Here is a 14,822-nt window from a genome sequence, read left to right as displayed (position 1 = left end):
GAGAATTCAGCTCCCGTCCTCCCGGACGAGGACCGAACTAACCGCCTCTGGGGCGGTAGCCAAATAAAGGTACAATATTTCTCCGACCTCTGGCTTTACAAGCAGGGATGGAGAAATCAGGTACCTCTTCAAATCTTCGAAGGTTTGCCGGTACTCATTCAGCCAAGAGAAGTTCTTCGTCTGCCTCAGGATTTTGAAGAACGGGAGGCACCTCTCAACCGATCGAGAGATGAATCGGCTGAGCGCGATAATCTTCCCATTAAGTTGCTGCACCTCTTTTTTGTTGTTCGGATGCCGCATGTCGATGATCACCTTTATCTTCTCGGGATTGGCCTCGATTCCACGTTGAGAAATGAGGAACTCGAGGAACTTCCCCGAAGCTACCCCGAAGGCGCACTTAGTCGGATTTAGCTTCATCCGATGTTGTCGAAGAGTGCGAAAGATTTCTTCCAAGTCTTGGACATGGTCTGAAGCCTGCGCGCTCTTCACAGCATGTCGTCCACGTACACCTCCATGTTGCGCCAGATTTGGGCTTTGAAGACTTTATTGACGAGACATTGGTAGGTGGCTCCGGCATTCTTCAGACCGAAGGGCATCACTCTGTAGCAGTAAAGGCCCTTGGTGGTCACGAAGGCCATATGCTCTTCGTCCTCAGGTGTCATCCGGATCTGGTTATATCTGGCAAAGGTATCCATGAAGCTAAGCAGTCGTTGACCGGACGTCGTATCCACCAGTTGGTCGATCTTCGATAGTGGGAAGCTATCTTTCGGGCAGACTCGATTCAAGTCGGTGTAATCGATACAGATCCTCTACTTTTCATTGACTTTCTTCACCATGACGACATTTGCGAGCCAATCAGGATAGGTGGTTTCTCTGATGAAGCCCGTCTCGAGTAGCTTGTCCACTTCCTGGTCGATGGCCTTCTGTCTTTTGGGGACAAAAGATCGCTTCTTCTGTCTCATCGGCTTCGCACCAGGGGCAATGTTGAGTCAGTGAGTTATTGTCTCTAGAGGGATGCCGGACATATCCACTGCCGACCAAGCGAATACGTTGGCGTTGGCCTTTAGTAGCTTTACCAGCTGCTGTAGCTCTGGATCGGACAACTACGACCCGACCTAGATGACCTGTTCAGGATTCTTTATCATCGGGATGAAAATCAGCTGTTCAGTCGGTTCACCCCGCTCCTCCTCTTTCCATTGGTCCAGCTTGTCGACCGTCAGAGAGTCCTTCGATTCATTGCTTTGTGTAGAGATTTAGAAGCATCGCCGAGCAAGTTGTTGATCCCCGTGCATTTTTTCGGCTCCATTTTTAGTTGGAAACTGAACCAGCAAGTGGTATGTCGAGATTATCGCTCTAAGGACGTTTAGTCTGGGTCTTTCAAGTATGGCATTGTAGGCCGAAGGTACTTGAACGACCGTGAATGTAATGTGGATGGTGCTTTATCGTGGTTCAGCCCCAGCCGTCACAGGAAGAATAATTTCTCCTTCCACTACGACGGCATCTCCGGTGAAGCCTACCAAGGGTGTAGAGACTCTCCTAAGTCGGTCGATCGACAGTCGTATTTGGGAGAAGGTCGAGTAAAACAAAACATTAGTTGAGCTTTCATTATCGACAAGAATCCTCTTTACATCATAATTCGCTATTGTCGTCGAAACAACAACAGCGTCATCATGAGGAGTTTGGATTCTCCGAGCATCTTCATTTGTGAAGATGATTACATCATCCTGGCGTGGCCTCTTCGTCAACTCCCCTTCAGCAGTCGTTCCTCGATCCAGTCATCTGAAAATCATGTTGATGACTCCAGCAGTAGGCTGGTTATTCGCTGCCTCTTCAGTCGGTTGGGATTGTTGGTCGTTAAGGGGCCGAGCCGGTGGGTCCCTTCGGTACTTTTTGAGATAGCCTCATCGTATGAGGTCCTCTATTTCATCCTTGAGTTAGATACATTGCTCGGTGTTGTGACCGTGGCTTCGATGGAATCGGCAGTATCTTCTCCGATCGAGGCCTTTTGCCTTCAGAGGCGGAGGCCGTCGCAGATATTCCGCTCCTTCGATCTCCATCAGGATCTACACACGAGGAGCAGAGAGAGGAGTGTAGGAGTCATACCAGTGATGCACCGGTCTCGGACTCCGTCGTCAGGGCGATCTTGGGCTCCGTCGTCGCGGCGAGATCCGTTTGTCGGTCGGGGGCCTGCTGGGTTCAGCAGGAGCCCGACTTTTCTTCTACTTCTCCTTCTGGCCTGTGCCCTCGGTCAGACGTCGGTCGGAAGCTCCTTCGTCCGTGCGCATGTATTTGTACGCACGCTCCAGCAATTCGGCATACGTCCGGAGGAGGGTCTTGTCCAAGAAATACGTGAACCGAGACCCCCTTAGCCCCCTCTTTATAGCCGAGATAGTCATGTCTTCATTGAGGTTCCAGACCTCAAGTGTGGCCGCGTTGAATTGGGCCACAAAGTGTTGGAGTATCTCATTTTCTCTCTGCTGAAGGGAGAAAAGACTGTCCGAGGTTCGTGGCGGCTTTCGGCTGGTGCTGAAATGGATCACGAAAGAATGCTCGAGCTGTCCGAAGGAGTGGATACTTTTCGAGCGAAGGTCGGAGTACCAGGCCCGGGCAGTTTTGTGGAGTGTGGCGGAGAGGCCGATGCAGAGGAGGGCATCGATTGCCCCTTGAATTGTCATGAGAGCCTTGTAGCTCTCCAGATGGTCAATTGGGTCGGTGGAGCCGTCGTAAGGCTCCACATGAGGTATCTTGAACCAACTAGGGATCGGTTCGTCGAGGATAAATCGAGAGAGAGGTTGGATGGTCCGAAAGTCGACGTCGTTCGAAGACTTCTGACCATCCGCCTAGAGCTGGGCAAGCCGACGGTCGATTTTTTCGAACTTGCGCTCGTAGTCGTCCAATCATCGATGTTGAGAAACCCCAGGGGTCGAACCTCCCGACGAATTTGAGAGTGAGGCGAACGGTGTCCGCGGCCGCTTCTCCTTCCTCGCTCGCTTCAGTTGGGAAGGAGAGAAACATCGAGACCGACGGATGTCACGCTGTGGCCGTCTCCCCCCTTCTCGGTGGGAGTAGCGAGACAACCGCTCTTGAGACGGAGACGAAAGTGGACGCGGGCGTCGGCGGCTGCTTCTGGACGGCATAGGGTGTGCCGCCGGTTGCTCCGCCGGCGGTTGCGGCAATTGAGTCGGTTGCTGTTGGAGATTTTTGACCGCGTCTGTCAGAACGGTCATTTACCGTACGATCGCCGCGATCTGTGCCTCCATGGTCACCGCCGGGTGCAGAGAGCTGGATTCTGCCATGGAGGGTGGAGGGGCCTCTTCCTGACGAGAAGAGCACCTCGCCGACCCGGTAGCTCTCGATCGCTGAGTCCTGATTTTCGTCATCTCGAGAAGTCTTTCAAGCTCTATGGAGCTCACTGTCTTACCTCTGTCAAGCCCCTACCTGGTGCGCCAAAATCTGTTGCGGCCAATCCCCCCGTCGTCCGATCGCCGAGGTCGCGCACCTGCAAGAGAAGTCCTCACGGACCGGAAATACCTCCGGCGGAGACCCTCCGACGGTCAAGTCAGAGAGGAGACTAGGCAACAGTGAAAAATCAAGGGCTCAGCTTGAGAGAGAGAGAGAGCTAGAGAGCTTGAGGAAGCTTGAGAAAACTCACTTCAAAACTTACCAAGACTATTGCCTTACCCTTTTTTATAGTAGAATACGGTATGGTCCCGCCATAAATGGTGCAGACAATTGAGGATTTGTCAAGTCGTCGGGGGCTGTCAAATCATCGTGGGTTGTCAAGTCACTGAGGATTAATCCATGTCCTTGGCAGGACAACGCCCCAGGGCGGCCATACCGCATGTCTTTGACAGGACAACTGCCCATAGCGGTTGTACGGTGTTTGGACGAACTGGCCGACTGTATGTGGGTATTCGGCTACCACCCCCGACAGTGAGTTGGTGGTATGGATTCGGCCGCTCGATCGATCGGAAACAGCATGAATCTGTTCGGCCGATATACTTTCGATTGGATATTATCGGCAACTATTATCGGCAGTCGTCAGTCGAAGTCATCCGTCGGTCCGATCAATAGAGTCGGACATCGATCGGACTGATCTGAAAATAAATCGACGTACAAAAATTAGTCGGTATATCCCAACATTACTCACGGCTACAAATAAAAAGAGAAGCTTTCTATAATATATAGATATCGTACATCTTGTCAAAGCACTTCCACTTTCCCTACCGGCCGCCTCAAAATACTCTCACCTCTCCCTCCTCCCTCCTCCCTCCTCTAGCGCTATAAATACCATTAAAACCAACAAAGCACCAATCACTCTATAGCGTCTACAACCATTCTTCCATCTCTTGTTTTAACTAGCTCTTTTCTTCACCTCTTCTTCTACATCAGCATGGGAGAAGGAACCACCAACCTCCCACCTGGTTTCCACTTCTTCCCTTCCGATGAAGAGCTGGTCATCCATTTCCTCTATCGCAAGGCGGCTCACCTTCCATGTCATCCCATCATCCCAACAATTGAACTCCACTATTGTGATCCATGGGATCTTAATGGTTAGCATACTCCCCTTCTCTTAAGTATTCGTAGCTAGCTTCTTCAACTTGTAGTTTTCTCTTGTCGTTGTTCTCAAAAGCTAATGCGACTTCTATGTAATACATGTATTAAGGTAAAGCTCTTCAAGGAGGTAACTATTGGTATTTCTTCACCCATAGGGCCCAAAATAGGGAGACTGCCAATGGTTACTGGAAACCTATCGGCGTCGAGGAGTGCATAACCAGCAGCAGTGACCATAATGATGTTGGCTTGAAGAAGACTCTCATATTTTATGTTGGAGAACCTCCCGAGGGAATCAAAACCAATTGGATAATGCATGAGTACCATCTATTGGATGGTGTTCTTGGTAATGCCAGTAGTGGTGGTGGTGGCAGCAGCAGGTCTCTGAAGAAGAGAAGAAGCCCAAGAATTGTAAGTCTAGCCACCTTAGCCATTCTCTCTTCCTTCTTTATAATTACTAGTGGATATGGGTTGATTACTTCTTCTTCCAATAAGCCTAATGATGGCATGATTCTCTTCATGATCATTAGGAATCCAACAAGTGGGTGATATGCCGAGTTTACGAATCGAGCTGCGGTTCGCAGGGCTTCCATGATGAAGGGATGGAGCTTTCATGCTTGGATGAAGTTTTCTTATCACTGGATGATCTTGATGAAGTAAGCTTGCCAAATTAGATCGGAGTCCCCACTTCGCCAAGGCTAATAATAAGAAACCAACCTAACCAATGTAATTTATACCGGTGTTTGCACTCTTTGATGTTGTCTCCAATAACATCTGTATCAATGTCTAAGAACTTAGTTTCTTAAGCTCATTCAAGTGATTCAACTGGCCTCTTCTCTCTTTTTTGTGCTTTTGGGACTCTGTGTGCGGACTTTGGAGCACATATTATAGGCCATTAGTTGGGGGAGGGTCCCTAAGAACTTGGTGGGTTATATATGTGGTTTGGGCATTCCTCATAGCTTCTTTTCCTCGAATTCTTCTCCAATCCATCTTTTTTCTGTGCATGTTTTGATGGTAATTGGATGGCTTTGTTGTGCCACAAAGCAATGGATCTGCTTTTATCTAATTTTGTTTAAGGGGATGGGTGGAGCTTACGCAAGCCTTTCGCTATCCCTGTCGTCAATGGGATAAGCTTATACGTGCACGAAGGCACGCGTGGGGATAGAGGTTTTTTTGTGACAATGGGTGGAAGTGGAGCTTCCTTCAGGGCATCAAATTGCCAAACCGGAGCTTGGACCCACCAAGATTTTATTGCTAGTCTGGGGTGCCCCTGTGGCTGAGGGTCCTGTGACTTGTGTCCTTGCACCAATAAGAAATTAACTCCCCAGTCTTTCCTCAAAAAAGGAAAAAAAATTAACTGCCCAACCAGTGGGATCAAAATATAATAACCATTGCTGGTGTGACATTTTAAGCAATATCAGTTTGAAGTATTGATTTGTACAATAGCTTTGTTGGGATCTAGTTTGAAAGATGTATGATGAGGTCACCAAATTGGAGTATTTTCTGCCTTATATGACTCCCTCATCACATTTATAGATTTGCTACAATTCCGAGCTTGCACGAAACGTTTGTATTATATTGGGTTGTATGTATCTTTCTTTCATTCAGGCTCTCAATTTTGCTTGGAACTTTAATGATAAATAACTTTACTAGAATAACTTACAGTAGAATATGGTTTTATAGAAAGCAAGTGTTTTGATATTGAAGATGAAACTTGTTTTTCATAAAACTCGATCTTCAGATTTTATGTCTCTATTGTTATTTACAAAACAAAATTTATATAAACCATTCAGACGTGCACTTTCATAAAAATCATTTGTTTTATGTTACTCGAATGCATCGGTCAAGATCGACATAAAATATTTCGATAGTAGATATCAATTTCTAAAGTTGTCTCTATTAAACATCCTCAATTTGATGAATTATTTATTCATGTCATAGAATTTAATAATAAGATTGTTTTTAAGTATATGAATTTACTCTCAAGAAGAACAAAGGAACTAATTACTATTCTTGGATTTAGCCAGTGAGAAAAAGCATAAGCCCTGCTAAAACAAATATCCAGTATGTATGATTGATAAAAGAGAGAATCTACTAATAATAATTGTTTTCATTTCAATAGAAACCAAGAAAGTCCACATCAAGAAGAAGCTTAAGCACATGAGTGAGAGATGTTTGCCTAGCTACCTAGTGGGTTCCTCCTGTCATTTCCAAAACCTCACATCCTTTTCATGAACGGCCCACTTCAAATAAATTAAGCGACCATCTTTGCTTAACAAGTTGGTGAACTCCTAATCATCTCCACCTCCTGTAAACAAGGAATTAGTGCCAATAAACAAGCACATATGTACTTCTTTTTGGTGTCATGTTTTCTTATGCTCTAAACGGATCAAAGCATGCATGAAAAGGAATGCCGACGTGAGGTGTTTGGTGTGGATTAGGACTCTACAATCTTCCACCAACCAATTAGATTCGGGTGCCATTGCCCCGGGTTCTCTCAGCTCTATCACCAAAAAGCCCAAACAAGAACTTTTTAGGTGTGGTTTGGCTTCTATGTGTTCCGACCAAAACCGGGTTTATGGCCGTGATGATTGCATGAAGACATGGCTTTGGGCCTAACTGCTTAAGCTTTTTCTCTGACATTGACACCCAAAAAAAGGCCTATTTGAATAGATTCAAGGATCCTATTATCGTCTTGCGGCTAATCATGGTTATAATGTGGATTAAGTGAGAACAATGTGTGATTCTATTCTCATCTTGCGGCTCATCATGATGATAATGTGGACTAAGTGAGAACAAAGTGGGGTAAGTGGCCCAGTATGTTGCTATTCTGCCAAGCTAATTATGTTTTGGTTGAGACCGCTGTAAGAGAACTTGACTCTAGGAAGACTATAGGTACAAGTGGGTTGAGAAGACTTGGGCCTCATCCATACTCTTACCACTCTGGAAGTAAGAAAAGTACAACACAAGCTCTAGTATAATGAGGTTTATTAAACTAAACATATATTAATTTATAATCCAAGTTCACTTACAATGGACCTGAAATTCAATACCAAAAGAAGGCATTTTGAATGATCACTATGACAAGTGAAAGGGCTGCGAAGAAATGTGGAAGTTCATAGTCCCAGCCATGAAAGATAATTAGATTGGATCTAGTTATTGCCATTAACTAAAGGTCTATTTGGTTTGCTGCAAATGAGTTGAGTGAGAGTCCACTTAGCTGAAGTTATCTCGGTCATCTCTATCGAAGTCAATTTAGACCATTTCGATCTCTCATTCATGGCCATTTGGAGGATTGAATTCGATTCCACTTCAGACCAACCAAGCACCCGAAGAGGGTTGTGTTGGACTAATCTGACTTTGAATACTAACTACAAGCAGCAAAACAAACCCTAAACTTAATTAACTTGAGTCCTTCTCCGTAACCATCTAAACGATAGGCACCACAGGAGCTTTGGGGTTAACCAATTAGCCCACCAATTTTTTAATGGATATGGAAGGAAAAAAAAAAAAGGAGCAATGCTCCTGACAAATATTCACTAGCATTCTCTTCAACATCTGTTGCCATCCAATTGGAGGCCCTGTTGCCCTCTTTGTGGATATGGATTGCTTGGAACCGCCTACCTGGCATGCTTATCTGCAAGGGTATCAAGCAGAACTGGGTAGGCATCAATCATTCAGAAGCTTTCAAATCTCCTTCCAACCATATTTTGATTTTGATCGCAGAAGTTCGGTTGTTGCAACGTCGATGTCGGCCCAAGCTGTATGAAGTTCTATCATGGAGATATTAGAGTCAAAAGGTTGACAACCTTTGACAACTGAAATTGACCATATCCCATATCCCATGCATGATCTAAACCAAGTTCAGATTGCTTTTTCCATGCCCAAAGAATGATCGATCTTCTTTTGCAACATCATTTATTGAATCACATCCTGCATGCTATCAAAACATTTTGAACTTTTCCATTCATTTGCCCGTATAGGAGTTGAAACAATGGATTCATACAAAATAGAAGTGCAAACGAATCGAGCTATTCGTGAGCTACTCGAACTTGACTCGAGTGTAAACTTGACTTGACTCTATTATTATCGAACTCAAATAGTTTTTTCAAATCAAGCTCGAGTAGCAGGATATTCAATTCAAAAGCTCACGAGCTTACTCGAATTTATATATATTTTTAATAATATTATTTTTATTTATAATATATAAAATATATATGTTGTTAGTAAACTAACATTCGAATTCGAACTCATATATGAATCGGTTGATATTCGAATCGTGTCGAGTCGATTTCAAATTTTATCTATTTTTTATCGAAATGAGTTCGAGCTTGGAATATTAAGGTTCGATCAATCTCGAACAAATTTCAAGCTTGAGTATTTTAAATCAAGTCGAGCTCAAACTTTCAGCTGCTCGATTCGGCTTGGCTCGATTGCATCTTAGGACGGAGGAAAGTGAATCCTTCTTTTATACAAAAGACAACCTATTCCATCTAAACCATCGTGCTTGCTATAATCTTTTATCAATATTGAGGACTGCATAAATAGCAAGCCTAGAACACAACATCTCAAACCATTATTCCTCAGCAAAATCTAATTTTAAGATACCATGTGATCGCAACCAGCCAATACGGGATTATAGCTTCTATCTCCCACCGCTTCTTGTCCCAAAAAAACAAAGAAAAATTTCTATCTTTCGTTGGCAATTTCAATTTTTCTAAGTTAATCACATAAAGGTTTTATATGGAACAAAAATCATATGGGGCTGGCACCCAAGAAAGAAATATGAGATGTCCTCTCAATTTTACTATGTTTTCCTGGTGCCTATATTAAAGAAGGAACTTTGAAGTTAAAGAGTTTTCCTTGGAGTCATCAGTCTCATAATTTTAAAAAAAATTACAATCTCTTTTCTTCTTATTTTAGAATGCATTTTTTTTTATTGATGTACATTATATAACTAGATAATACATACTAAATAAATTAATTATTTAACAATTAATACGCATCCTAAGTAAATCAATATATAATTTTTAAAATATAGTATTCATCAATATATAGTATACAGCCAAATAATACACACTTAATAAATTAATAATTTGATAACTCAATATACATTTTCAAGCAAATTTATATGTAGTTTTCAGAATACCATATTCACTAGTATACACTATATAGCGAGATGAAACTGTATATAGGATAGGCTCTATTCCGATAAAATATATATTTTGAAAATTATGTATTGATTTATCTTTAAATATGTATTAAATCATCGTAGCTTGTGTATCAAAAAGATTTGTAGTATATATAAAAAAGTCGACGAGTATATATTAGCCGGTTGTATAGTATTATTAGTAAATATGATGTTATGGAAGAATATATTAATTTGTTTGAAAATATATTTTACATTATTAAATGATTACTTTGCTAAGTATATATCATCTAATGTGTATCGATGAATATTATTTTCTACAAATTGCATATCAATTTATCTAAAAGTATATATTAACTTGCTAGATTGTTAATTTACTTAGTGTATATAATCTGATTATATAATATATAATAATAAAATATATTTCTAAAATAAGGAAAGAGGATGCTATATTTTTTTAATTATGAAACTAATAGCTCTATTACAAATTACAAAAGGTACTTTAACTTTTAATTTTTTTTAAATAACTACCAACATAAAGTATCGCAACATTAAAAATCCACCTCTTTTTTCTTTTCTCGATGTTCGTCCCATATGATTTTTGTTCAGTGGATGTAAGAAAATGAATCTGGTGACAAGTACTTTTTTTTTTTTGGTACATACAAGCAATTACAATACTCTAATATGAGTATAACTCAAAACTCATTTGGTTCATGAAAAATAGAGGGGAGAAGAGGCAGTTTCTGAGAAATGGAGAGAAGACATCTTGTTTGGTTAGAATTTTAAAAAGAAAAAATAATTTTTTTTCTATAGAAAGATAGTTCTTACATTTTATGAAAAATAGAAATTCATGGAGGAGTTTGATTTTGCCATTTCTTATGGGATGAAAATTAATAGTATCTTTTTTTCTAAAAAAATATTTTTTTAAAATTTACTATTAAGATTTTATAAAATATCAATAAATAATTAGAATGAAATATTTAATAGTAATATAATATTATATTAATATTATCATAATATTTATATAAATATAATATATATATTTTAATGTTTATAACTAATATAATATTTTATTAATATTATATTAATATATATTAGTATTATATTATGTAATAAATTATTATATTTTAATATTATATTATAATATATTAATATTTATATAAAGTTTAGGAGCAAAAATATTTGATCTTATATCTACTAAATGTATGATATGCATTTTACATAATTATTTTTTTAAAAAAATAGATGTTCAACTAAACATAAGTTATTCTGTAATAAATTATTTTTTTCGTGATCAATTAAATATGTTAAAATTTTATTTTTAAAAATTAATTTTTAAAAAAATTATTTTTTTAAAAAAAATTTCTTTGACGACATAAATCCTGGAAAGATCAAAAAATAAAAAATTCTATGGGATAGACAGATGCCGCTTTATCATCAAATATATTTAATAATAAAAATATAATTTAATCTATCATATTGATCATCTTTTGAAGAATATACCGAATAGATACCGTGCTGAAACGATGAAATCAACTACGAAGGAGTGGATAAGCCTCTGGATGTTTAGGGATATTACTTTATGACATGAGACGGGATTTTGCTACGGTCCCGTCTTATTCTCCGTACAAACGAGTCCAAGTATAGAAGTAATTTATCTCATTGATATTCGCCAATCTTTTTTAAATAAACAATCTGGATTAACCGGTTTGCAGCCGGTTATTCCCGGGTATTTTTATCCCTACTGACACCCTCTCTCGTTTGCTTGCCCGCCACGGTGACCTCCTCCGCCGGCATTCCTCCGACGTGTCGGAGTGATTCTCACCGGGATTAGCATTCCGGCAACAAACCGATCGGCTCACAACCTGGTGAGAACACCCCCGCTCCCCATTCTCTCTCTTGCTTATCTCTTCCTATTTCTACTTCAATCTCTCCAAGAATTGGAACCCTAGTTGCCTGTTGGATTAGAATTTCATTTCTTTTTTACTCTATCCATCTTTGATTGCGGTTTTAGTTCTTTTCTAATTTTTAATGGGAAAGTGTTGATGAATTGGGGAAGAATGCGAATACCCTTCCGTACAAGAAAAGCTGAAATTTTTCGCGCGAGAATGAAGAATTTCTCGAGGCGAAACGAAGGATAGATATTGAGATAACCTATAACAATAACAACTCCTAGGAAATGTTAGTAGAAGCTGACTGAATGATGCATCCTGAAAAAAGAACCTGTGATTACCATCTCACTTGCACTTGAACCTGCTTTTTGTCCAAATTCCTTTCTAACTTTGTTCTTCCTGGATCTTGAATTTTTTAAGTTTGATGTGGTGACTGCATTCTGACTTTCAATTATACTTCTGCTTGTTCTCAGTATCTTATTGTAACACTGATATGGGAAAGAGAAATTGGCATATCGATAACTGCGGTCTTGTTCAAACTTAATCTTCTTCTTCTTTTGATGTGTAAAGGGGGAAGTGACTAATTTTGTACAAAGAAGAACATAGAAGAGGGTACAAGGAATCAATTCAGGTGTGTGAACAAGCTATATAAAAAAGGAATCATGATAAAGCTATATTTGTAGCTCTTCTTGTTAACAAGCTATATGAGATGTGTATAAGTTCAGTATTGGGGCAAAGCATTTTTTTGTTTGGATGGATCAAAAGCCAAGCTTGAACAAATATATCTGAGGCTAGCTCAAAGCTGAATCAATCATAAACATCATCTTATTATATTGTGTTATGATGAGCATATTAGGAGACAATATGTTGTACCCTCAAAGTAAATTTTCCTTCTTTTGATTTTGATTGTTCAAATATATGGTCCATCTTTCCTGTATACATTACTTTCGATTTTGTTTTCTTCAAAGTCATGGTTTTATCCATTGCCTTATATGGTTGTATAATGTCTAACCAACTTCTTGTTTTTTTCATTCCAGCACTTACAGATTCATCTGCATATGGCATCAGAAGAGTTAAACAGAGATTTTTCAGCCCTGCATGTTAGTACAGATGCCCAATGCAACAGGAAAGGCTCACTGGGAAATCAAGCAATGGAAAATGATGTACGGATCACATGTTTTACAGCAGATATGCATGATCTCGCATTTCACTTTCAGATCATAAAGCTCACAAAGCAGGTGATTTGCTGCTCTAGCACAGTGCATGTATACTTGGTCAAGTACATTCATTATCATATACGCTACTGCTCAGCTTGTGGGTCATAATGTTGTCTCTCTTGCTTTTGTCTTTTTGCTTGGTTTATTCTTTACCGTTGTTGTGCCAAATTCAGCTGTAAATAAGGTTCTTATATCATAGTAGAATAAGCCATCTTTTTCTTTCTTATGAGGGTGTAAATGGTGTGGAGAGAACACCAAGGAAACTTCATTAAAAATCATAAAGAGAAAATGTCGAATAAGCTATCTTCCTATATGTTTGCCACTTATGAACCCTTAATTTATTTTTTTTTTGAATTTATTTCTAGCTATTCTATTGGTGATGTTATTGAATACACATTGATTGAAAAACCAGCATTTATCTTACCATTCTTATTTTCTTTAATGCTGAACGATGGTATGTTTTATTGTATTTTTTTATATTTATTGTCAATTTACATATGCTCATGACTACTGGTCTTTAGCTCTATACTTTTTATGCTCATGTTTCAAGTGCAAACTCCTTAGTTTTTTATTCACATATTCTCTCAAATTTTAAGTTTACTTACCTGTGATCATAGACTGTAACATTACAATAAATGCATTATGAAATAAGTGTTACAAAAATAAAATAAAATAAAATAAAATATATTAGCTGAAAATGTTGAAACAAGATGTGCGAAGAAAGGAACAATGAAATCTATAAGCCTCCTTGGCTTGAAGTGGACACCTATGCATCTGTGTTACAAAATGTGTTACAACAGTATCATCCCACCTGGGGACTGTTGAGGGCTTGAGGCTCTCAAGGGCATTCTTGCCTCCCCTGAGCACCTAGGTGAGTGCTCGAAGTGCCTTTGACAACACTGGTTTGATAGATATAGTAGTACAATGGGATGATGAAGGATGAAAGATCAAAAACTCAAAGAAGCAGGATCAGGATTTGTAACAAGATCCACTGCAGGTGAGGCACCCCAATGTTTTGTATACTCTCTCTCTCTCTCTCAGGAGGGGACCCACTGGCACTATAATTAGCTAGGTCCAGATTTTTGGGAAATGCATCATCCAGAAATCAAACCTAAAACCTTAGTTTGCTAAGCAAAGGGGTGTGACTTATTCACCCAATGTTTTAGCTAATTTTGTTAAGAAATTTCACAGTGCATCTTCAAATCTAAGTTATGCTCCATAACCTAGTCCATCTTGATGGGATAAGGCTTGGTTGTTGTTTATGCTACATCCTGAAGCCTGAGGATTGTCAAAGTGAAACTGCATATGCAAGTGAGGTGCACGTAGTTGTTCCCTGAAAAATGTTTCGCTTTGCCTGGATCCTGAGAAATTCTGTCTGTATTTCATACATCAATAGATTGCTGGAAACTAAAACAGCACATTTTTAAGTTTATTCTTCTATTTGAACAAGACAGACTTGTATGCATAGCATGCTTTGGGCTTGGCTTTGTACTTCATCGTAAGGAGTTAGATTGAGAATATTTAGAAGGTCTGCTTCCAATAGATGCTTTGTAATTCCATCCCCATTTTCTGCAATATTTTAGCCTCTTCCTATTGGATGGACTATTTTTCATTGTTCCCAGGTGCCTTCTCTACAAGTGTCTCTATTTGCTTACTGCCGATATTATAGATGGAGATTCCTTGAGTGGAATGTTTAATCTCCATGTTTCTGTACTAATTTAACAAACATTCTCTTTGACTTACATTATCATTTTTCTCGGTGTCTGATGCTGTTTTTTTCTGTTAAAATCACTAATAATGTTGTCGCCTTGCATAAGTGGTGCAGATCTATGTGTGGTTGGGTGCAACTCTGCAAGGTTTGGGCATTTATATGCTGCTCCAACTGCTGGACCGGTAGTCAACTACCTTGCTCATGGGATACTATTGTAGTTGTTTTCTCTTCACGTATCTGACGTTTATTCTGTTAAATGAGATTTGGCAGAACATTGAAGTGAGTGTTACTTCGTTGAA

The 14,822-nt window shown here is 39.7% G+C and overlaps 2 protein-coding genes across 2 annotated transcripts in view; both read left to right on the top strand.

The window, feature by feature from the left end:
* Positions 1–4,267: 4,267 nt before the first annotated feature.
* Positions 4,268–5,385, top strand: LOC105051763 (NAC domain-containing protein 104). Its single transcript, XM_010932359.3, has 3 exons — positions 4,268–4,553; positions 4,667–4,965; positions 5,085–5,385. The coding sequence occupies exons 1-3, from the start codon at positions 4,394–4,396 to the stop codon at positions 5,226–5,228; spliced, it is 603 nt and encodes a 200-aa protein (XP_010930661.1). The 5' UTR covers positions 4,268–4,393; the 3' UTR covers positions 5,229–5,385.
* Positions 5,386–11,309: 5,924 nt separating this feature from the next.
* LOC114914513 (uncharacterized) overlaps positions 11,310–14,822 on the top strand; it is a 51,188-nt gene continuing 47,675 nt past the window's right edge. The window contains exons 1-2 of the mRNA XM_073243058.1: positions 11,310–11,571; positions 12,633–12,833. Of these exons, the coding sequence (XP_073099159.1) occupies positions 12,654–12,833 (180 nt within the window). The 5' untranslated portion in view covers positions 11,310–11,571; positions 12,633–12,653. The remainder of the gene's footprint in view (positions 11,572–12,632; positions 12,834–14,822) is intronic.

This window comes from Elaeis guineensis, chromosome 9 (genome assembly GCF_000442705.2).
Source record: "Elaeis guineensis isolate ETL-2024a chromosome 9, EG11, whole genome shotgun sequence".
NCBI classification, from domain to species: domain Eukaryota; kingdom Viridiplantae; phylum Streptophyta; class Magnoliopsida; order Arecales; family Arecaceae; genus Elaeis; species Elaeis guineensis.
The sequence above is the reverse complement of the archived record's forward strand: the minus strand, read 5'-3'. Positions and strand labels throughout refer to the sequence as shown.

Excerpts from the sequence above, each read along its gene's own strand:
- LOC105051763 (XM_010932359.3), top strand. The coding sequence starts at position 4,394 with ATGGGAGAAGGAACCACCAACCTCCCACCTGGTTTCCACTTCTTCCCT. Across the intron at positions 4,554-4,666 it reads TGATCCATGGGATCTTAATG|GTAAAGCTCTTCAAGGAGGT; the intron begins GTTAGCATACTC and ends ACATGTATTAAG. Across the intron at positions 4,966-5,084 it reads AGAGAAGAAGCCCAAGAATT|GAATCCAACAAGTGGGTGAT; the intron begins GTAAGTCTAGCC and ends CATGATCATTAG.